At 32.3% G+C, this 24,417-nt stretch overlaps 2 protein-coding genes and 1 non-coding gene across 4 annotated transcripts; all 3 read right to left on the minus strand.

Annotated features, from left to right (window-relative positions):
* Positions 1–76: 76 nt before the first annotated feature.
* On the minus strand, positions 77–158 carry Trnal-aag (transfer RNA leucine (anticodon AAG)). The gene has a single exon. It is a non-coding gene; the product is annotated as a tRNA-Leu (tRNA).
* Positions 159–980: 822 nt separating this feature from the next.
* On the minus strand, positions 981–24,038 carry LOC144839674 (zonadhesin-like). 2 transcript variants are annotated; one of them, XM_078695130.1, is made up of 28 exons: positions 23,965–24,038; positions 23,588–23,719; positions 23,079–23,207; positions 22,782–22,916; positions 22,400–22,531; positions 22,067–22,171; positions 21,714–21,842; positions 21,421–21,511; positions 21,210–21,274; positions 20,806–20,931; positions 20,503–20,634; positions 20,189–20,293; positions 19,791–19,919; positions 19,448–19,538; positions 18,952–19,019; positions 18,235–18,351; positions 17,718–17,846; positions 17,486–17,587; positions 4,782–4,872; positions 4,422–4,492; positions 4,144–4,236; positions 3,476–3,566; positions 2,955–3,031; positions 2,544–2,636; positions 2,041–2,131; positions 1,734–1,810; positions 1,384–1,568; positions 981–1,178 (listed from the first exon to the last, which is right to left on the minus strand). In XM_078695130.1, the coding sequence occupies exons 1-28, from the start codon at positions 24,026–24,028 to the stop codon at positions 1,137–1,139; spliced, it is 2,892 nt and encodes a 963-aa protein (XP_078551256.1). In that variant the 5' UTR covers positions 24,029–24,038; the 3' UTR covers positions 981–1,136. The 2 variants fall into 2 exon arrangements, with proteins under 2 accessions (XP_078551256.1, XP_078551264.1); XM_078695138.1 differs by lacking the exons at positions 981–1,178; positions 1,384–1,568; positions 1,734–1,810; ... (5 more) ...; positions 4,422–4,492; positions 4,782–4,872 and adding exons at positions 13,059–13,280; positions 13,498–13,682; positions 13,801–13,877; ... (3 more) ...; positions 15,748–15,838; positions 16,108–16,200.
* Positions 5,943–12,451, minus strand: LOC144851806 (protein glp-1-like). The gene is made up of 6 exons (XM_078709432.1): positions 12,386–12,451; positions 12,025–12,156; positions 10,544–10,672; positions 10,239–10,370; positions 6,397–6,525; positions 5,943–6,037 (listed from the first exon to the last, which is right to left on the minus strand). The coding sequence occupies exons 1-6, from the start codon at positions 12,447–12,449 to the stop codon at positions 5,943–5,945; spliced, it is 681 nt and encodes a 226-aa protein (XP_078565558.1). The 5' UTR covers positions 12,450–12,451.
* Positions 24,039–24,417: the final 379 nt, after the last annotated feature.

The raw sequence follows: 24,417 nt of genomic DNA on the forward strand, positions 1-24,417 counted from the left end.
ATTAGTTGAACTGTATCACAGAAATAGTTTACTCTAAATGCCCAAAAAATAGAGATAAAATAACACTAAAATATTTTGGCAGCGGTGGGATTCGAACCCACGCCATCGAAATGACTGGTGCCTTAAACCAGCGCCTTAGACCGCTCGGCCACGCTACCACATTTAATCATACGAACTGATTGGCTAATACGTCATCAAAAACCTTCTGATAGCAATATTTGATTATGATACTAATCAACAGTATTCCCCCATATCAATAATATGTATATATAAAGGTCGCGTTTGCATTGTGTGTGTTTTTTTAATTTGTTCATCTCTATGATTAATCCAATAAATGTTAAATGGGGACAATATTAATTATAGCAGGCCTACTTACATTCCACTTTTTAAGGAAAGAATATATGTAAATAAGTTGACTACAATTCACAATAACAACATTTAGGCCTACAACATGATTGTTGTCATTTTATTGTAATATTCCAGTAGCACTACCATACGTTTGTATGTTTATGTTCAAACTTATTGTGGCGTGTGAATATATTCAAAACCATTAATATCAACGAATATGAATGATGTTTAAAACATAAGTTATGAAAATCGTCATTGATATCATGATATTTTGTACATATCATTTAATTATCAATAATAGATGCACTGATTATATTTAAATAACATAGTATGAAACTGACTCAAATAACGAGAACAATGTAATAACACTTGCTTGATGAGAACTTGCCGGTTAAATTGAAAGCATTAATTTATTCAACCATAACAATAATTGACAGCTAATTGGTGTTACTCGTGTGCAGTGCCGCCTTTTGTTTTGATTTTCCTACACCATGTATAGCTATTGTAATATCTCATTCACATTCTTAAGAATAGAATGTAGTTATAATTGTCTGGAATTATTATTCATTTCCTGATGATGATCAAATAAAGAACGTTCAATCATGGCTTGCCTCTCGTTATTTGGTGTCAGTTTTATACTATGTCATTTAATTATTAAGAAATAATAATTAAAGACTAATTCATTAAAATCAAAAATAATAAACAAGCATTCTTAAGATACACTGGTACACGTCACCACTTTGGGTAAAAAATTCTTTTCAATTCTGAAAACTCGTATTGCATAACAACTATTGTTCGTCTGGTGTAATTCTGCATTCACCAAGATCGCCCTAAAGATCAAATCAAAGTGCATCATTAATTTATATATGCAATATAATTAACGCGGTTAATGTATGGAAATTATATTCTAAGCAGGCATGGTTAACTGAAAGTAGGCCTATGACACAAATTAGGAGAAAAGTGAAAATATAAGAGCGAAAGTTCGTATACAAGTGATTTCATCCACATTATTATATAAAAAAAGTCATAACTTACCTTAAGTCCCACACATTTGCAACTAGAGGGGCGGACACATCGTTTTGAGTGGAGACGCGTGAGTACCTTGCCTTTTGGGCATGTACATCCGGGTCGACACAACGCTTTGCAGACGATGTCGGGGTTTTTACACGTCGGTGGACAAGCACTAGCGCAATCAGAAAATACTAGGTCCCCATGACAGTCTGAAGTGTGAAACAATTTTAGTAGAATTATCTCTCGTTCTCACAGTATGGCCGCGTAGTTACTCATAGGCCTAACTTATTTTACACATTTTTATTAACATTTATTTATCATACATAAATACACTTTTACTACTACTACTACTACTACTATTTGTCTTTACTTACTTGTTTCCAAACATTCTTCGTCAATGTTTAAATTTCGATCATAAAAATCAACGAAACATCCACCACAGTAATTTGGTCTGTTAAAACAAAAAAAAGGTTCAACGACAAAGATTCAACATTGGAAACATTTGTTCGATACAGTATGTTAGAACACGTACAGCATTGTATACTTGATTATCTAAGTTACGATGATTCCTAAATTGCATTATACAATATTCATATTATAAAATTTTAATTAATTAAAAGACAACGTCTTGCGCAGTTTTCGGGGTGCGGATGTGTTTTATGTGAACAAAAAGTTACTTACACGCATGACGTCATTGGGTTAACTGAGCACGTGGTGCCGTCACAAGGGTTTCTTTTACATGCAAATGGTAGTCTCCCATCAAGACATGGTGCTAAAAATATATTACATAGTTTAGGTATTTTATTGCAAAACGAAAACCGATGCGGTAGTTAATGAGACAGAGACAACAATATATTTCTTTCGTGTTGGTGCTAATTAATATTTAAATTCAAATGTGGTGTTCTCTATCTTTATATTAATCTGTCTACACTCTTTGACAAAAATGTCAATGTCAATGCTCCCGTATATGGTAGTGATATGACGTCATCGTGTCCATATATGGGCATATCATATTATTTTTTATTTTTGTCAAAGTAAAGTTTTATGGTGTAGACAGAGATTTAAGTAAACCACTACTCCAACTAACTAACATTCTCGTTGAGTATTATATTATGTTGTCGTTATGGTTGGAGCGATTACGGTATGTCGATACAGTCAATTTTTCATATAATTCACTGAATTACCTGGGTTTGGGAGACATGTACAAGTTGGACAACCTTCTTTGGTTACATCCGTTCCAAATGGACAAGGATTTGCACATCTTATTTTTGGGCAATCTAAAAAGAAATGGTTATTTAGGTAGATGACTTAATATTATAACTAATAGAATGACGATGGTCTTTAGCACTTTCAGCATTGTGGCAATTCGTCGTTTCGTTATCAGATGATGGTGATGATACTGCATGGTATGATCAGGAAACAGCGAAAACAAATTGGTGATGACGACTACAATGTTGTGATGAAGTTGATAATAATATAATAAAGACATTTACTGTATGCGATTATGACGATGAGATGATTTTGATTACAAACAGAACAATGTGATAATGTGGTTTGCGATATGTAAATTGACCTTTTAAAATGCTGTTACTTACTTGGTTGTAAACATTCCTGGTCAATATTTAGGTTGTGATCATAGAAATCGGCAGAACACCCATTACAGTAGTTTGGTCTTTCAATTGATATAAAAATAGGAACATCTTCATCAAAATGTTTTCAATGAAACTGCTCAACAAATTGAAGTGTAATCCCTTTTCTTTACTTTCCTCCAGTACTTTATGTGAAACTACATCACTTATTCAGATATTCATTATAGGCCCTACTAGTATTTTAAGTTTGATTGTTTCAATAGAACCTGTGTCCTGGATGGATGGAAGCATTCAAACAAAGATTTAATTAAATGGAAGGAAGCCCTGAGTAAAAAATACATTATTTATCAACATTGAAAGACTTGGTTTAAACTCCAGCGACTACATTTCTACCACATCAGTCCCTCTTTTTTACCTTACCTCATCTATCAAAGGGGCTTAAGTCACTCAAAGCATGGAGGAATATTTCCTCCATGCTTAAAGGCAATGTGGTGGAAAACCAAACAAATCAAAGCCATTATACTTACACACAGGCCGTCATTGGGTTAACTTCACAAGTTGTGCCATCACAGGGATTTGTCTTACATCTACTTGGTCTCCTGCCCCTTGGACATGGGGCTAAAATAATAATAATACTAATCTTAATAATTATACTTTACTATATTGCATAGTGGCACATGCAAGGGAAATCAAACATAAGTTGGAATTTTCAAAATTGAGATTTTCACAAATACTGAAACTACATAATCCAAGATTTAAAATGCTGAAAAAATATCTTGATACCTTGTCTACTTCCAGAGATATCTCAGTCTAAAGTTTTGGCTGTTGCAATCAGTGTTTTGAGAAAAATGCTTTTAAAGTTAAGTAACAGGAAATGACAAATACAAAAAAAAATAAACAGGACGTTTAAGTTTACGCCTTAGCAAAATGGTATTCTAATTGTTTTATTTCAATGAAACTTCGTACTAATTCGCGTTAATTAACTATTGTTCTATTATTATGCAAAATTTAAATAAATACTGTTTCAGCTATCTTTTTCTGTAAAAATAAAAACAAATTCAGCCTTTTATTGTTTTTGGCTGTCTCTACAAATCTACACATGCGACTTATGCCCGATTTCGCTTGCACGTGCCACGACTGTTATAAAACCTCTATTAGGGGGAGTCCTTCGGAATCAAATAAAGTGTTCCCTTACCTGGATTTGGAAGACACTTGCAGGTTGGACAGCCAATTGCATCAGTTTCGCTTCCAAATGGGCAAGGCTTTGCACAGCCAATCTTTTGACAAGCTAAGAAGAAAATGGTAAACATGCATTGCGTTGACAAGAGTTCTGAATCTTCAAGAAACAGATTAATTATTGTTGTCGTCGATCTATATGTCTTATATTGTGATCACCAACCTATACACTAACATCATCATAATTATCTGTTATGAACAGATTACTGATGTTATTCTTTTGTACAAAATACAAACCTAAAACACAGCTAACTTCGATTCCATTCGTATCGTAGAACAAAGTATTGCAACCGCCGCAATAATTAGCTCTGAAAAGATTGAAGGTTTGTCATGATAGTATTATTAATTAGGCTTTACTGATTCATACTGTTATGAATTAAACTTGTAATGAAAGACGTCAAAACAGTGGCATTAAAGTCGAAAAAGGCTAAAAACGCCCGAGGTCTCCAGCTTTGGAGGGCCAGTTAGGGTTCCTAAACCTCTGCGTTATTAAGTCTATTACATTCTTGTAACTATTTTGTCTGTAATTACAAGAAGTTTTACTTTTTCTACAAAACGAAAAATACATGTGGTATTTGTTATTACGCATGTACTTACACACAGGTAGCATCTGGGTTTGCTGGGCACTCGGCAGAGTCACATGGGTTAAGAAAACAGTTGTACACTTGAACATCTGGTGGACATGGCTCTGAAATATTCATATTATTTTATAAATGCCTCCGGAAAGAACACTTTAACTGCCGTAAGGTCTATTTTGCATTAAATATCTAAAATATTGCTTACCATAACTAATTACCGTAAAGCTCTGTCTACACTATCAAACTAGTTTGACAAAAATGTGTGATGTTCCCAAATATGGTAGAGATATAAAATCGTCGTGCCTATTATATGGGCGCATCACATTTGTTTGTCACATAAAGTTTGATAGTGTAGACATTAACTTAATGGCCTAGGTCAAAACCCAACTCAGAAAAGTTAGCTTTTCTTAGCATGATAATGAGTGATGAAAGGGAAAAGCAGAAATTTTGGTTATTTCAGGACACTGATACAGTACTAATTTAATATACTTACTTGGACCAGGAAGACAATTACACGTCTGGCAGCCATTTTTATCAACAACAAACCCGTGCGCACATTTTGCTGTCAGGCAAGGCGTTGAAGTTGGGCATTCAACTAATCAAAGTAAATGTTGAAAAAAGAAATGTTTATAATGAAGAAAGAATGATTTAGCAGACTGTGGTATTTACTATCTATCTATTACGATTCATTTATTTGTTTGGCGGTTATAAAGTTATTTTTACTTACAATCACAGTCTACTTTTGCTCCATTATAATCGTAGAAAACTGCATTACAGCTACCGCAATAATTGGCCCTATGATTTAAGAAAATGCATTGGGGTTTCTTTTTATTACAGTATGTCAGGAAAAGAACTATAATATATACAACGTTATCTTAAGAAACGCGTTACAAAACGATTGTTTTCAATGTGTGAAAGTAAATATAAATACGAAAGAAACAGCCCGTTTCTCCAATTCACTCTAAATAAGAACGTGACAATACGTTTATTTACATTAGCAGCATACCTTATTTTAGTTATGCAAGTTTTGTATAAAAGTGATTAGTAAATATACATTATATATTCTGTCTTTCTTTATTTACATTCATGCATTATTAAACTTTTTAAAAAATGGAAAAAGAAAAGAAAATACAAAAGAAGCAAAGCTTATTTGTTTTTTTTTAAAGTTAAGTTACACTCCTTACCGACATTGTGCATTCGGATTAGCAGAACACATGGCAAGCACACATGGATCAATTAAACAAGGTACCACCTCAACATCTTTTGGACAAATTGCTATAATAAACAATGAGATAGTTACTGATCTGATAATATTCAGATGAATTGATAAGTACTATTATCGATGAAATATCCATATTACATCCAAGTTACATTAAGTATATAAAGAATGAATGAATGGACGATGAAACTTATCTATCTATACCTATACCATGTCATATTATTAATGCATCCATAAATTTGCGAGTTTAGTTAATTGTAGACACAAATAGTACTTTAGTTAACAATTAAAATATTTAATCTGGTGTACCAGTCGACAAGAAATTGCATTGTGATTTTCCCGCCTACAGTCCGTACTTTGTACACAAGTTTAAAAGCAATCTTAATAATGCGAAAACAGAATAAACGAAAATTACCATATTGACACAGGTTACCAGTGAAATCTAATGGACATCTACATGAGAATGCGCAGTTGGTAAAATCACAGACGCCTCCATTGTAACAAGGACTGTTGTCACTTGAGCACGGGTTAGCAACTGGCTTAGCTGCAAACGATTACCAAAATGGCAATAGAATTATTGGACAAACAAACGTTAAGGAAATATTCATTTGTCAGAAAAAATTATATATGTTTAGTAAGGTTAAAATATGATTATAGAGAGATGTGTTTTATAAATAATGTTATCAAATAGCAATCATTTTAATTCGGTACAAACAAAATAAAACACAAACAACTACAAACCGGATTGACATTGACAAAAGTAGCCAGGTCCAAGTTTATCGGGAACACACGTTGCACCTTTTGGACAGTTGTGTTCTCCAGACGTACAGGCATCCACTGGTGGTTCTGAACATAATATTTTGATAAACATGCTTTCCATTTTTATAATTTGTTTTAAAAAAATATGGTATGCTAGAATTTATATTAAGCTACTTCAATTGTAGACCATTTTTACATTAATAATTTGCTTTAATTATTTACTTCCTAAAACTTAGTACACTTATGTTATGCAGTGGCCTAACTTACCATTTTCGCATACAATTCCAGAATAACCTGGTTTACAGATACACCTGAATGTACAGTCTGTGAAATCACAGACACCGCCAAACAAACAAGGACTGTTATTAATATCAGCACATGGATTATAAACTTCTTTATCTGAAAACAAAATAATTTCCAAGTACCGTGAATATGATTTTAATTATCAGACATTTGTATTCGTTTGTCATCTCGTAAAGTCCGTAACGTCTATCGCCTGGAGTTGGTTTCTCAACAATTTAGTAGACTGCTTTTAAATTTCAATAAACAACATTGACTAAAATAATATAGATTTCTTTCAATATGTAAATAAATTTTACAAACCAGATTCGCAGAATTTTCCTTCATAACAATTTGTACACTGACAAAAGTAGCCGAGGCCAACTTTATCTGGAATACACGTTCCACCATTCTGACATTGGTGTTCTCCAGAAAGACAGGGATTCACTAGTGGTTATCAAAATAATACACTATTTATTATATAAATGTTATGGTGCAAGCACACAGGTAATCACAGATCTGATTTTGATAATGAGATGCAGTTCGTTTTTAAATCATTTTGTTTATCAGGACCCCAACGGAAATAAACCTAGGTAATTGGTTTTTTTGGGCTATCCTGGTCGAAATCAACTTAACTGTTTTATTCTCATGTTCATAACTTTATTCTGCTGCTCTCTTTTTAACTGAACGCTTTTTAATATTCTTTTGTCTTTTTATAACTTGTATTTTTTATGACTTTTTTAAACTATGGTACTGAACGATATTCTGTTTTAATGCTGTATTTTATGCCATTTTTAAACCATTTTTAAGCCATTTTTTAACCATCATTTTAGACTTTTGCATTGTTTTTAGATTGTTTATAACATTTTTTCCTTCTTTTTAATTGTCTCAAGTTTTAACTTTTTGTATTGTAACATTGTTATGTAATCATGTATTGTATGTTGATTTTGACCGAATAAATGAATGAATGAATGAATATGGCCCTAATGGCAGTTATTGTGCGCAGATTTTTATTGTGAGGCAACGCGTTGAAGTTTTGCAGTCACCTAAATAAAAGGAATGTACAATGACGATTGGTACATCATGTCACTACAGTACAATACGTTACTTACCATCACAATCTACTTCTACTCCATTGGAATCGGAGAAAACTGCATTACAACCACCGCAATAATTGACCCTATGATCAAATAAATCATGAAATATATTGAATATTGAATATTGAAAACGTATTTGTTTTATTTAATGTCCATTAAGAATAACCAAAATGAAAACATATGAGACTTTACTTCCTCTTCCTCACAATGATTGCAATTGTTTTTAAAGAAATCATATTTTTTTAAATGATATCAACTTGCCCGAAGTCTATAGTTTTTGCTTTTTGTTTTATTGTCTTTTACTATGAGTTCACTAGCCGACATTTTGATTTTGTCTGTAGATTCACGGTTAAGTATTGTAAATTATGAAACGCCATATGTGCCAAAATGTTTATCTTTTTACCAGTTAAGTCGAATCGTCGCCGAGAACCTAGAATACATACCGACATTGTGCGTTCCGATTAGCAGGACACCTGGCAAGCACACATGGATCAATTAAGCATTGTGCCACCTCAACTCCCTTTGGACAAAGTGCTATAATAAACAGTGAGATAGTTACTACATATCAAAGTTAATATTCAAATGAATTGATGCATTATATTAGCGAGGAAATCTTCTTATCTTATCGTAGCGAGAAGATGAGTGTCACTCCTGTTTATGTTCGTTTTATACCAGAATGGTGTTAGTAAATTACCATGTACACGTGTGGGTAAATTTCAGGAATTGATATAATTGCCCACATTTCAAATACTATGTTTAGGATGTGATCTTAATAAATAGGTTAAATTTACCAGAGATAAAACAGTAAGTTGTGTATACCATATTTATAATATGTATACTGCAGTATGTATATATAACTAGAAATTTGTGTTGATGAAAAGAAATATTCGGGTATGTCGACCGCTATAATTAGCAAACTCTAATACTGGGTCTATATTTTATCATCTGCAAATTCCTACGGAGTTTTACAAACAAAACATAAATCTTGAAAGAACCAACGTAACTTACGATATTGACACAAATCACCACTAAAGTTTGGCGGACATCTACATGAAAACGTGCAGTCAGGAAAAACACAGACACCTCCATTGTAACAAGGACTGTTGTCAATTGAGCACGGGTTAGCAACTGGCTTTGTAGCTGACACAAAACAATATACACATTTTTAAATTTCAGGAAAAAACTACAATATGTTTAGTAAATATACTAAATGCAGAAATCCACGACAAGTATGATCAAGGTTTGTTTAACTGTTATTACAACACTTACTATTATCTAAGTGTTTTAAAGAAAACTATTTATTTTATTTTAGAAAAATATTTTACAAATATAAAAAAAACACAATACAAACCAGATTCACACTGACAAAAGTAGCCTGGGCCAAGTTTATCCGGAACACACGTTGCACCTCTTGGACAGTTATGTGCTCCAGACGTACAGGCATCCACTGGTGGTTCTGAACATAATGTTTGAGTTCATTTTTAGTATACAATCACGCAATTAATCAGATTAATTTTTAAATAATCTAAGAAGCAGTTATTCTAGCTACCCATTATATATGTATTTCAAACGTTTACTATATATAATTTCAATACAAAATGTAATGACAAAAAGAGAAATCGACGTTTTCAAGATCAATTAAAAACAAATAATAATCTTATATGCACTAAGCATTATATATGAATTGGTATTACGTCAACAGACACAACTTTTGCACTTAACAGATGCGAGAATCAGAAACTGATTTGTTTTGTGATGTTGTGGCATAACTCACCATTTTCGCATACAATTCCAGAATAACCTGGTTTACAGATACACCTGAATGTACAGTCTGTGAAATCACAGACACCGCCAAACAAACAAGGGCTGTTATTAATATCAGCACATGGATTATAAACTTCTTTTTCTGAAAAAATGTTAATAACATAACATTTCAAATTGTTTGTACCGCAAACTATGTTTTTTAAATTTTACGATATCTTCTCTTAATATTACAAACAACGCCTATCGAATATTTCCAGTTTGTGTAGACAACATTATTGACAAAATTAATGTCGAAAATGGAACATTGTTATCAATATCTTATAAAATGTATGTAAAGAACACAGCAAAGGCTACAAACCAGATTTGCAGAATTTTCCTTCATAACAATTTGTACACTGACAAAAGTAGCCGAGGCCAACTTTATCCGGAACACACGTTGCACCATTCTGACATTGGTGTTCTCCAGAATCGCAGGGATTCACTAGTGGTTCTAAACATAGTATTATAAATAAACATGATTATATATGATATAATAAAGAGTATGATATAAGCACACAGTTAATTCGATCTGTTAGATCGTTAGACAAATATGTTGCACTTTTAATATTTAATATTCGTTTAATGATACTTGAAGGGAATCTTGAACGGACCCATGTAAATTACCATTTTGACACTTGTCTCCTGTGAATCCTGATGGACAAACACATGATAATGTGCAGTCAGTGAAGTCACAGTAACCTCCATTTAAACAATGGTTGCCGTCAACCCAGCACGGGTTAGAAACTAGCTTAACTGAAAAAGAACAAGATGATAATCGTACAAAATCATTGGACATACACAAACAGGAAAAAGTGTTAGCATCTTATACTAAATTTAGAAATTCACAAGCATGATCACGATTGTTTAAAAGTTTTATCAATGCTTAAATAAATATTAAAATTGTTAAAACCACACTACAAACCGTTTTCACAGAATTCACCACCAAAGCAATTTGTACATTCACAAGTGTAGCCAAAGCCATCATCCGGGACACACGTTGCACGATGCTGACATTTGTGTTCTCCAGAAATACAGGGATTTACTGGTGGCGATAAACATAACATTATAAATTAGATTGTTTGTACATATATTGTCATTTTGAAAGTGATTGTAGGCCATACTTCGGCACAGTTTTGTTTTGGAAACAGAAAGAAAATGAATGGATGTCATCTTATTTTTTTATATGGTTTAGCAAAATAACCTGTTACAAGAAGTCATAAATTATGATTGATGACAACATAGTACTCATTTTGAACTTAAGGCCGTGTAAAGATGATCACTCGCGTGGTTCTTACTCATGCAGTACAGGTCTAACTCACCCTTTTCGCATAAAATTCCAGAATAACCTGGGTTACAGATACACCGGAATGTACAGTCTGTGAAATCACATTGGCCACCATGCTGGCACGGTTTAAAATTGATATTAGCACACGGATTATAAACTGGTGTGGCTGCAAAAAACATAAATATGTTTAAAATGAAATCATCTACAGTAAACTATGGTTTTAATAATAACAATAAAGCAGTTTTTACTGTTCAACATTTCTGCATTCGTTGTCTTAAGATCACAGTTACGATTTAATATTACATTTTTAGGTTGCAGCCGTTCCGCATTATTTTCGATTGCTTTTGTCACTTTCAATATGACATTAAAAATAATGTCGAAAATAGAGCTTTAAACAGATGTTATAAGATACAAGTCTACTTTATTGTCAAAATTTTGCAATTTTGGGATATGTTTTGTACCATAGTACAATCGTTAAATAATACAAAGTGATAAATATATAAATAAATAAATACAAGTTACTATCTTTTAAAGTTTTTGATTAAATAAATTGCATGCCATATACAGTGTTGAAAATCTGAAACGGTTTGTCGAAATTGTTTTCTGTGTCAGTCTAGCCCTTCCTGATCTGATAATAATAATATCTGAGTGTAGGCCTAATGGGTGGGTTGAGTCTTGTATAATTTAGTTAATTTAAACATTTTAAACATATCATCTAGAGATTTCACTTCGACACCGATCACTGCTGGCCTTATTTACAATTGAAATTGACTTTTGCTGTTAACATTGATATGATATGACAAAACCAAATAATACAAACGTAAGCTGCAAAATTCTCCTCCATAACAGTTTGTACACCGACAAATATATCCCTTCGGATCGGTATTGTCAGGAACACAAGAGGATCCTGCCTCACACAAATTATACAGACATGGATGTTGTGGAGGCCGCACTGAATAAAAAGATCACAGGGAAAAGGATGAGTACAGTATCAACGTTGTCTAACATGGAATTCATATTCAGTATAATAGTATTAGTTGCATCATATTGTAAAGGAACTTCAAAATGTCCATAACAGCACTTCAAACAAACAAACAAACATTTTCAAGCATAAATATCTTTGTAATAAATAAAACCGTGAAAAAATAAAGCACCTTAGAAAATTTATAATCTATACTTACCGGCGTCCAGTACGGCACCAACAGTACCAATAGTCAGGAGAGAGAAGACAATCCTAAGATACATGATCAAGAACTACAATACAAAAATGTGGCATCAGGCTCAACAATTCTTTATAACAGTTGATATAGGATGTAGGATCGGCCGTTTTAATCCTCAGGATAATCTTAAGTACTATTATTGATAATAATCACTTGCATATGTAAGTACCTGATCCGAGTATTCAATATATTTTGAACTTGACTTGATGTATTAATAATCTTTACTTTGGATCTATTTGATGCTTACATAGAAAGATGTTTTACTTTTTCCCATTATGTTGTTTTTTTTCTTTTAAATATCGGAACATGAGTTGATGAGAAACATTTAGTTTATAATAAATACAGTAAACTCTGGGTTATTTATTGAAATTAGAGAAATGGTGTCATAATTCACGAAAACCTTAAAATTAAAAATTTGTGATCAGACGGTTAGTTAAGATAGGAAGTAGGATCGTCTTTTGATAATACTTCGGATTATCTCTCTAGTAGTTCTGATTTAATATTGATCATGAAGATAACACTTTGAAACGACTACAAATAAAACTGACAAACCTATAGCCTTGTAAATTAAATACCCACACACTATCAAATTGTAGTATAATTATTTTAACTTTATTTTAAGATAAACAAGATTGAAATATGAAAAAATAAACGTGGTTCGATACATAGATGAAATACATGCTTCACATTTTTTTAAAGTTTGTTTTAAAATATCATATTAAACTTGAATCGTGTTGACTTAACATAAATGTATATATATTCTTGTTTATTGGGTAAACATTTCTTTTCTGAAAACTCGTATTGAAGATAACTATTGTTCGTCTGTCGTTGCAATTCTGCATTCACCAAGATAACCCTAAAGATGAAATCAAAGCATCAAATTATTACCTATAAAATAATCTAAAGTGGTTAGTGTACCGACAATAACAAATTTCAATGAAAATAAAACAGTGGTAACGTAAGTGAAAAATAGTAATTACTGACGCTACTGTATAATAATGGTATCGCTAACTTAAGTAAAAATAGTTCTTATTGGCACAATAAACAGTGGTAACTTAAATAACACAACTTACCTTAAGTCCAAGACATTTGCAACTAGAGGGGCGGACACATCGTTTTGAGTAAAGGCGTGTGAGTACCTTGCCTTTTGGGCATGTACATCCGGGTCGACACAACGCTTTGCAGACGATGTCAGGGTTTTTACACGTCGGTGGACAAGCACTAGCACAATCGGAAAATACTAGGTCCCCATGACAGTCTGAAGTGTGAAACAATTTTAGTAGAATCACCTCTCGTTCTCACAGTATGGAGTAGTTATAATAACTTATTTTACACATGATTTTTTTTAAAATCATAAATACACTTTTTCTACGTACTTGTTTCCAGACATTCCTCGTCAATGTTTAAATTTCGATCATAAAAATCAACGAAACATCCACCACAGTAATTTGGTCTGTTAAAACAAACGACAAAGATTCAACATTGGAAACATTTGTTCCGTACAGTATGTTAGAACACGTACAGCATTGATATCTGACTAAAAGGTTACTTGGTTATCTAAGTTACGATGATTCCTAAATTGTATTATACAATATTCATATTTAAAATTTTAATTAATTAAAAGACAACATCTTGCGCAAGAGTTTTCGGGGTGTTTTTTATGTGAACAAAAAGTTACTTACACGCATGACGTCATTGGGTTAACTGAGCACGTGGTGCCATCACAAGGATTTCTTTTACATGCAAATGGTGGTCTCCCATTAGGACATGGTGCTAAAAATACATCACATAGTTTTGTAAGTGTAACTAATGAATGAATAACTGATGCGGCAGTTAATGAGACATATCAATAATATTGTTTCTTTCGCCGTTCTGTGTGCTTATTTTTCGGCAGTATTAAAGCAGTGGGATGTAAATTAAGATTAATATTCTAATCAAAATTCATCCTAAATTAAAAAGTATACCACTACTCCTACGGACATTCTGCTTGAGTATGTGTTTAAATATAATATGTATTTATGGTTGGAATTACGGTATGTCGACACAGTCAATTTGTCGTAGAATTCGCTGTCCATACCTGGGTTTGGGAGACATCTACAAGTTGGGCAACCTTCTGAAGTCACTTCAGTTCCAAATGGACAAGGATTTGCACATCTTATTTGTGGACAATCTGAAAAAATATGATTATTTAGGTAGATGACTTAATATAATTAACTAATAGAATGACTATTGTCTTTAGCACTTTCAGCATTGTGGCAATTCGTCGTTTCAAGACGTGTTTAAGTTTTCTTCGTTGAAGATGAAGATTTTTTTCATTTATTTCGTCAGAAAAGAACAAATACATAACCAAAAACAAAACAAAAGAGTTCAAAATCCAAACGACTGGTTAACCAAAAACGAAATAAATCACTGTCAAGTGGCTCACCAAAATGAAAAGGGTTATACAATAATAATAATTAAAATACATTAAAATTCTTCATAAAATTATTTGTCTTAAACTATAATATAAATAAATAAAAGCATTACAATTTTGGAATAAAAAAGCAAATTTATATTTGCACTTGCATATGATAATATACTGATTATCAGATGATAGTGGCGATGATGCATGATATGACCAGGGAGGAGATGTAATTTTATTTTACATCGTCCTGGTATGTCGATGACAACACAGCAATATGATTGCTACCAGGGAAGAGTTAAATTACATTTAACTCTTCCCTGTTGCTACTAAGCATGGCAACCGCGATATGATAATGACGATGACGACTACGATGTTGTGATGAAAGTGATTATAATAAAGACAATGATGTGATTATGACGAGGATTAACGATATTGTGAATTTGGTTACAAAAAGAACGACGTGATATAGTTACTTGTGATATGTATTACCATGATGATGTAGGCCTACTTACTTGCTTGTAAACATTCTTGGTCAATATTTAGGTTGTGATCATAGAAATCGGCAGAACATCCTCCACAGTAGTTTGGTCTTTTGAATAATATAAAAAATACCATACTCTTCATTAACTTAACTACAGTATAATAAAAACTGCTATCTATCAAATTGGAGTTTAGTCATTTTTTTGATTAGTACTTTCCTCAAGTATTTGTTGGAAAAAATGTATTCATTATCCGGTATGTATTTATGGGAATTGTGGAGGTGTCTTTTATTTTCAAATAACATATTGAATTGAGGGAACTCTGAAATAAAGACGATAACTTATATTCTTCCTTTCTTGAGTCAAAAACATTATTTATCAACCTCGGACGATTGCATTTCTATTAACTCTGGCTTAACTCTGGATGACTCGATACTCACACACAGGCCGTCATTGGGTTAACTTCACAAGTTGTGCCATCACACGGATTTTTCTTACATCTACTTGGTCTCTTGCCATTTGGGCATGGGGCTAAATTATAAATAAATACATATATAGTTCTATTAATATTCCTGCTAATACTAATCAAAGTACGACAAAACAACTATATGCTACCGTATTCATCTTTACTGTTCATGTTTATATATCTTATATACAGTAGTAAGATATACTGTAACATTTCAACGATACTTATAAAAGTGATTGCTAAATGTTTCAAATGTCAAATATTTCCTAATGCAGATTAACGTGACAGTGTGATGATTGTTTTTTTCTTTCGTTTACTTTTCAATTTTAATTACCTGGATTTGGAAGACACCTGCACGTTGGACAGCCATTCGCATCAGTTTCGCTTCCAAAAGGACAAGGGTTTGCACACCCGATCTTTTTACAAACTGAAGAGGAAAAGTTGTAGAAGTGTATATTTATGTCGTTATAGTTTACAGTAATGCACAACACAACGAACCTCATACTCTTTTCTTTGTCACTTGATTGATTGAAATTGAAATTGATTGATTGAAATTGATTGATTGAAATTGATTGATTGAAATATATATTTATACTGGGTAACCTCTTCAGTCAAAGACTGGTCTCCCAGAGGACCCAGTTATGATCAGTGGCTGTGATGTACTAATACACCGGGGTAACCCCTTACTCGTCTCGAAAGATGTACTAGGTTCTTTAAAGTGCACACGAGCTAGATGTATACACTGGACCTACGGTTTATAGTCCTTATCCGAGAAGACTCTACCACCAGAACCATGGCGTGAGTGAGCCTCGAACCCCTGCCGATGTTATGGCTACGTAATTACGGTTCCACTGTCTTAACCGCTCGGCCCCTCACTCACTTATTATTGTCTACCACCACAATATACACTTTGCTTCTCTTTGATATCTATAAATAGACATTTCAGAACTCATCACCTCTGTCGCTTTTATGGGTTAACAAAATAATTGTATACTTGAACGTCTGGTGGACATGGCTCTGGAATATTCATATTAATATTACACAATAATACAATTAATATGAATTATTATATAAATCAATAGTAATCGTTTTCAGATTTCTTCACAGGAAATATTTTCGTCAGGTTATATCAACTAGGGTATGTTGGAAATTTGGAATTGTTTTCTAGATGGTTTAATTCGTATATTTGTAGTTAAGAATGGAAAAATTACAAACTGTTGTTGTAGCAAAAAGTTAATGTGTCTTTGTATAAATGTATGAATTCACGTTTCAATTGTAATTTTATCTCCTTGTTTTCCTTTCTTGTTAAAGCTGTTGGTTGTCGTACTCGTAATTATAAATGTAATCTTCTTTATGTGCCGTATTGTTGTGTCAATGTTACCAAGAATGGATTTATCTCGCGTATTTGTCTTCTTTTTAATAATTGTGTTGTTAGAGATAATTCTATTGATCTCTTTTTTGACCGTTATAATTGTTTTTGTAATAAAATTAGTAAAATTGTATAACTTTGTATTGTATAGGTCTTACGATATATATATATATATTGTATATTTTATTCCATTCTGTAAGGGGCGGGTTTCCCGCTGTTGAATGAGCTTGAATAAAATAAAAAATAAAATAAAAATAGAATATTAAAATTAAGAATAATAAAATTGTAACGACCTAAGCACAAAAATGACATTCTTACCAATAATTATATATAGCCTACTTACTTGGACCAGGAAGACAATTACACGTCTGACAGCCATTGTTATCAACTATAAACCCGTGTGCACACTTTGCTGTGAGGCAAGGCGTTGAAGTTGGGCATTCAACTAATAAAAGTAAGACAGATTTCTTAATATTAACGACTAATTCTGATCTATTTTGATTTATTTTTTAACGCCTACACCATCTTCGTATATTCAACACAACATAAATCTTAAAAGAACCAACATAAATTACCATATTGACACAAGTCACCAGTGAATCCTGGTGGACATCTACACGATAATGTGCAGTCGGGAAAATCACAGGTGCCTCCATTGTAACACGGGTTATTGTTACGTAAGCAGGGGTTAGCAACTGGCTTAGCTGCAGAACACAATTGAAAAAGAATAACAAAATGTATAGTTTGCGTTTGAAAAAATATAAGCATATATCTGTGTAGAAAACAACAGGAAGGAAACAACTATAATATGTTTAATAAGGCTAAGTAGACTTGATGACCCGGATTTAGTTTACCTCTAATCAGTACTTCTGAGATACATTGTTTAAAATGTGCTATTAAACATCAAAAGGAACAGAACTTTTCACATGCGGACCTATACACATGCTTGCTCAAAAACGTACTGAGTGGCGAACACAAGTGAGACGCGCAATGTCTAACGACGATTAGCGTTTAAGATGATTAAACATCTAATAAATTATATATATCTTTGAATAAGGTACAAAATTATTAAAATATAAAACCACTACAAACCAAATTGACAGAATTCTCCTCCAAAACAGTTTGTACATTCACAAGAGTAACCGAGGCCAACTGGAATACACGTTGCACCATTCTGACATTTGTGTTCTCCAGATGTACAGGGATGCACTGGTGTAACATTTTAAAAATATTTTTTTTAATATTTGTCATTTTTTACGATAGTATTGATACAACCACATAGTCAATTAGTTTAGTTATTAGTTTTGATAATTTAAGGAGGAAATTCATCTTTTAAACGTTGTTTAATTTGTTGATAATGGCCGCTCTATTTATGAATTTATACTACTTCCCTTGCCACTATTAATTTTATCGATAAAAAAAAATGAATAAATTAAACAATCGATAGACAAATATGTTGCACTTCACATGATCGTAAATAAATCTGTTTATAAACTGATTTGTGTAATAATAACTACTACTAAATGTCAAAATAATGATAATGACGAAGGGTCCTAGAATTGTACCAAATCTGTAGTTATTTCTATGTTAGTCCACCATCGGCATTTTGATTTTTTTTTGTCTGGAAACCCTTTTTCCGAGTATTATATACGTATGAAACGCCATGTATGCCAAAATATTTATCTTTTTACCAATATTAAGTAAAAATACAATGTAGAATCTAGATTATATCAGAAACCATATAGATACGGTACTTCGATTTACGACTAATTAATATTATTATTATAACGAATATTAATATTTACTTACCATCACAATCTACTTCTACTCCATTGGAATCGTAGAAAACTGCATTACAACCACCACAATAATTGGCCCTATGATTCAAGAAAACGTATGTGATTTCAGAATGACAACGTATATTACATTTTTCCTCTTAAGAAACATTTATTTGTTTCAATATTGTGTAAATATACAAAGAAGCTGCATAACAAGTTATATTAATAGTCTCATCCATGTAATGTAATCAAACAAGGCAAGCGAATCGAGGGGAACACATATAAGTTTTGTATCAAAGCAATTGAAAAAATACGCCTTACAAACAAAAGTATTTGTCGTAGGACACCGCAGTAATTTGCCCTACTTTATTAAGAACGTACATTAATTGTGTTTTTGTAATGTCAATAAAGGAACATGAATGGAAAGGTATGAAATGTTTAATAGCAAAAAAAGAATTTGTTTCAAAAAGTGGAAAAGGTTAATATGAAAGTCGATTTGAAAATTCTAAGTCACATCTTTAACTTACCGACATTGTGCGTTCTGATTAGCAGGACACGTAGCAAACACACATGGATTAATTAAGCATGATACAACCTCAACACCCTTTGGACATTGTGCTAATAAATAAAGACTATAGTTATTACATATAAAAGTCAATATTCATAGCATGTTATTATCCAGGGGCCAGAGAATATGTATGTCATTGATCCATGTAATGCCTATATTTTCATAAATTTCAGAGGGTGTTACAAGGTATAGCATGTTCACACGTGAATACATTTCTAGAATTATGTTGACATAAATTCTTCCTACACCAATTCTTTATAAGCAATATAAAAAAAAATCTTGAAAGAACCAACGCAACTTACGATATTGACACAATTCACCAATGAAGTTTGGTGGACATCTACATGAGAATGTGCAGCCAGAAAAATCACAGACACCTCCATTGTAACAAGGACTGTTGTCACGTGAGCACGGATTAGCAACTGGCTTAGCTGAAGAACACAATAATAGTAACATTGGACAAAACTTAAAAGTATATATTTTAGTAGATGCTAAACGTAAAAAGTCAGCATGTCAGAATACTATCAATAAATCACAATAATAAATACTATTATGCTTACAAAGTTTCCTAAATAATCTAATCTAATTATTGAGAAGCATATTTTTTACAGAAAAACATTAAACGTTAAAACATAACAATGCATACGTTTTACTAAAATATTAAAATGTTTTTTAAAAAAGTATTAAAACGACCACGAACCGGATTCACACTGACAAAAGTATCCAGGGCCAAGTTTATCTGGAACACACGTTGCACCTTTTGGACAGTTGTGTTCTCCAGACGTACAAGCATCCACCAGTGGTTCTAAATAATATTTGAATAAATCATTTTCTTTTAAAATTCTTTTTCTTTAATCGTTCTTTGGCAGTTCAATAAAACTAGATCAGTGACAAAGTATTTTGTGGTTCACATTTTCATAAATTTGATTTTTATTAATTTTGTTTTTATTCATTCCATTATAAAACTTGTTAGGCACACATATCTAATTTCTTAATGTAGTAGGGCTAACTCACCATTTTCGCATACAATTCCAGAATAACCTGGTTTACATATACACCTGAATGTACAGTCTGTGAAATCACAGGCACCGCCAAACAAACAAGGACTGTTATTAATATCAGCACATGGATTATAAACTTCTTTTGCTAAAAAATAAAATAACCTTTCCATGTACCATATAATGATAAGATAAAGTTTTAACTAACTATTTCAATAAAAAATAAATATAATATATTGACTAAAATAATGTCGAAAAGTAAAGCTTTCTTATCAACATCCTTGTTACCAATGTAAAGAACACAATAAAGGCTACGAACCAGATGATTCGCAGAATTTTCCCTCATAACAATTTGTACACTGACAAAAGTAGCCGAGGCCAAGTTTATCCGGAACACACGTTGCACCATTCTGACATTGGTGTTCTCCAGAATCACAGGGATTCACTGGTGGTGATAAACATAATATTATCAAATCAGATTGTTTTATATTTGGAAAGAAAGGCATGGTTAGTATGATACAAGCACATTTAATGAGATTGAAAATTGATAGAAAGTTGTAACGGTCTCAGCAAAATTGAACCCGATTGATTAAAACCAAAGGAATACTTTGAAATTGGTTGCTTACTCAGGCTAAAGACAACTACACCACTGACAGCCATTTTCATGTAGTAGACTACGATACTCCCATTGATTATTTTTTTGAATGTTAATTGTATACTTACCACAATCTACTTCTACTCCATTGGAATCGTAGAAAACTGCATTACAACCACCGCAATAATTAGCCCTATCGTGAAAACGTACATTATTTTTGTTGTTGTAATGTAGAGGAGCAAGAATGGAAATGTATACAATTTTTTAATGGGAAACAAATTTATTTCAAAAAGTGGAAAAGGGAAATATGAAAACAAATGTTACAAATCTTATACTTACCGACATTGTGCGTTCTGATTAGCAGGACACGTAGCAAACACACATGGATTAATTAAGCATGATACAACCTCCACACCCTTTGGACATTGTGCTAATAAATAGTAACACTATAGTTATTACATATAAAAGTCAATATGCATAGTATGTTATTATCCAGGGACCAGAGAATATGTATGTCATTGATCCATTTAATGCCTTACAAGGTATAGCATGTTCACACGTGGATACATTTCAAACATCAATTCTTTATAAGCAAAATAAACAAAAATCTTGAAAGAAGCAACTTAACTTACGATATTGACACAATTCACCAATGAAGTTTGGCGGACATCTACATGAGAATGTGCAGCCAGAAAAATCACAGACACCTCCATTGTAACAAGGACTGTTGTCACTTGAGCACGGATTAGCAACTGGCTTAGCTGAAGAACACAATTAATATCAAAATGTAAATACTTATTTGTAAGAATTAGGGAATATTTGTTGTAATTTCTCAGTACTCTACTTCTGAAATACTAATTTATGCAGTTTTTCTTGAAGAGTACCATCTAATCTGATGATTGAAAAGTGCGTAAACACAATAATCTTTAAAGCATAAAAATGCATAAGTTTTAATGCAAAAAAAAGTATAAAAACGACCACGAACCAGATTTACACTGACAAAAGTAGCCAGGGCCAAGTTTATCTGGAACACACTTTGCACCTTTTGGACAGTTGTGTTTTCCAGACGTACAGGCATCCACTGGTGGTTCTGAAAAAAAATTGAATAATATATTTGTAATATTAGTATGTAACATTGACACAGTTTGGTTGGACTCGTCCACACGTTCGTAAATCTGATCAGAAAGTAATTTGTTGTATCACTTCATGAGAGGCAATGCAACTTTTGACCATTACATCTATTTTATCTAAACAAGTTTTAGAAGAAGTTTTTAAAATTATTACACATTTTATCTCTTATTTAGTAGGGCTAACTCACCATTTTCGCATACAATTCCAGAATAACCTGGTTTACATATACACCGGAATGTACAGTCTGTGAAATCACAGACACCGCCAAACAAACAAGGACTGTTATTAATATCAGCACATGGATTATAAACATCTTCAGCTACAAAAAAAACAAACAAAAACATATTTTCAATTATAATATTTAACATTTCATGTACCGTAAACTAACTTTTTCTAAAGTGTTTTATTATCCAATATTGTTTTCGATCTTCTGTTAAGATGATAAATAATGAATATCGAAGAATTCAAGTTTAGGTAACAAACATTAACTATATAATATGGTCAAAACATTCTTTATCAATGTATTTTTATCAATTTATTATATAAGGAAAACAATAAAGGCTACGAACCAGATGATTCGCAGAATTTTCCTTCATAACAATCTGTACACTGACAAAAGTAGCCGAGGCCAATTTTATCTGGAATACACGTTGCACCATTCTGACATTGGTGTTCTCCAGAAACACAAGGATTCACTGGTGGTTCTAAACATATTATTACAAATAAATATGATTTTGTTTATAATATTTTGAAAGAGTATTATATAAGCACATAGTTAATTCGATCTGTTGTTTTCAATAAATCGTTAGACAAATTTTCGCTTATTTGTACTTAAAGGGAATCTTGAAAGAACCAACGTAAATTACCATTTTGACACACGTCCCCGGTGAATCCTGGTGGACAAACACATGATAATGTGCAATCAGTGAAGTCACAGTAACCTCCATTTAAACAATGGTTGCCGTCACCCCAGCACGGATTAGCAACTACCTTAGCTGTTGAACATAATTGAAAAAAAAACATGTTAAGACTTTTCAGTACAAACAATATCACACGCGCCACTATGCATGCATCGACGGTAATGAATTAACAAATGGATTAAAAACTGATTTAGCTGAAAAACAAATCAGAAATATTTAACAATGAAATTAATTTCTATAAGAGTAAACTATGGTTCTATTATTGCATTCGTTTGTTTGCAATTGTTTGTCTTCTCTTAAGATTGAATATTGCAGTTTTAAGTTGCATTCTTTCCGCATTATTTTCGATTACTTTTATAATGTATAAATAAGTAAATATAAATAAACAAAATGTATAAAAAAAATGTCGGAAAGAGAGCTTTATGAACATCTTGTTACAAATAAATGTTACAAACCTTTGTCGCAAAATTCTCCTCCATAACAGTTTGTACACTCACAAACGTATCCCTTCGGATCGGTATTTTTAGGAATGCAAGTAGATCTTACCATGCACAAATTATACAGACATGGATGTTGTGGAGGCCGCACTGAATAAAAGATCACAGGGAAAAGGATGAGTACAGTATCAACGTGTCTAACATGGAATTCATAATTATTCAGTATAGTATTAGTTGCATCATATTTTAAAGGAACTTCAAATTCTTCAAACTTCAAAATGTCCATAACAGCAGTTCAAACAAACAAAACAAACATTTTCAAGCATATATATCTTTGTAATAAATAAAACCGTGAAAAAATAAAGCACCTTAGAAAAGTTATAACGTATACTTACCGGCGTCCAGTACGGCGCCAACAGTACCAAGAGTCAGGAGAGAGAAGACAATCCTAAGATACATGATCAGGAACTTGTACAATACAAAATGTGGCATCAGGCTCAACAATTCTTTATAACAGTTGATATAGGATGTAGGATCGGCCGTTTTAATTCTCAGGATTATATTAAGTACTATTATTGATAATAATCACTTGCATATGTAAGTACCTGATCCGGGTATTCAATATATTTTGAACTTGACTTGATTGTATATTAATAATCTTTACTTTGGATCACGCGACCAAAGTCTGCTAATTGATGCTTTTCCACATTTTATTGTTTTGTTTTCTCTTTTAAATATCGGAACATGAGTTGATGAGAAACATTTGGTTTATAATAACTATAGTGAACTCTAGTTATTTATTGATAAGAGAAAGAAAAACTTTCAAAATAAAATTTGTGATCAGACGG

Source organism: Antedon bifida, chromosome 1 (genome assembly GCF_963402885.1).
Source record: "Antedon bifida chromosome 1, ecAntBifi1.1, whole genome shotgun sequence".
NCBI classification, from domain to species: Eukaryota; Metazoa; Echinodermata; class Crinoidea; order Comatulida; family Antedonidae; genus Antedon; species Antedon bifida.

Bases quoted from the DNA above. Each gene is read 5' to 3' on its own strand.
- LOC144851806 (XM_078709432.1), bottom strand. From the start codon at position 12,449: ATGTATCTTAGGATTGTCTTCTCTCTCCTGACTATTGGTACTGTTGGT. The intron at 12,157-12,385 runs GTAAGTATAGAT...CTTTTTATTCAG, and splicing joins TGGTGCCGTACTGGACGCCG to TGCGGCCTCCACAACATCCA. The intron at 10,673-12,024 runs GTTTGTATTATT...GTTCTTTTTCAG, and splicing joins AGGAGAATTTTGCAGCTTAC to TTAAGCTAGTTTCTAACCCG.
- LOC144839674 (XM_078695130.1), bottom strand. From the start codon at position 24,028: ATGTATCTTAGGATTGTCTTCTCTCTCCTGACTCTTGGTACTGTTGGC. The intron at 23,720-23,964 runs GTAAGTATACGT...TCTTTTATTCAG, and splicing joins TGGCGCCGTACTGGACGCCG to TGCGGCCTCCACAACATCCA. The intron at 4,493-4,781 runs GTAAGTACATGC...CAATCTTTTCAG, and splicing joins AACCCAGATGCTACCTGTGT to AGCTAATTATTGCGGCGGTT.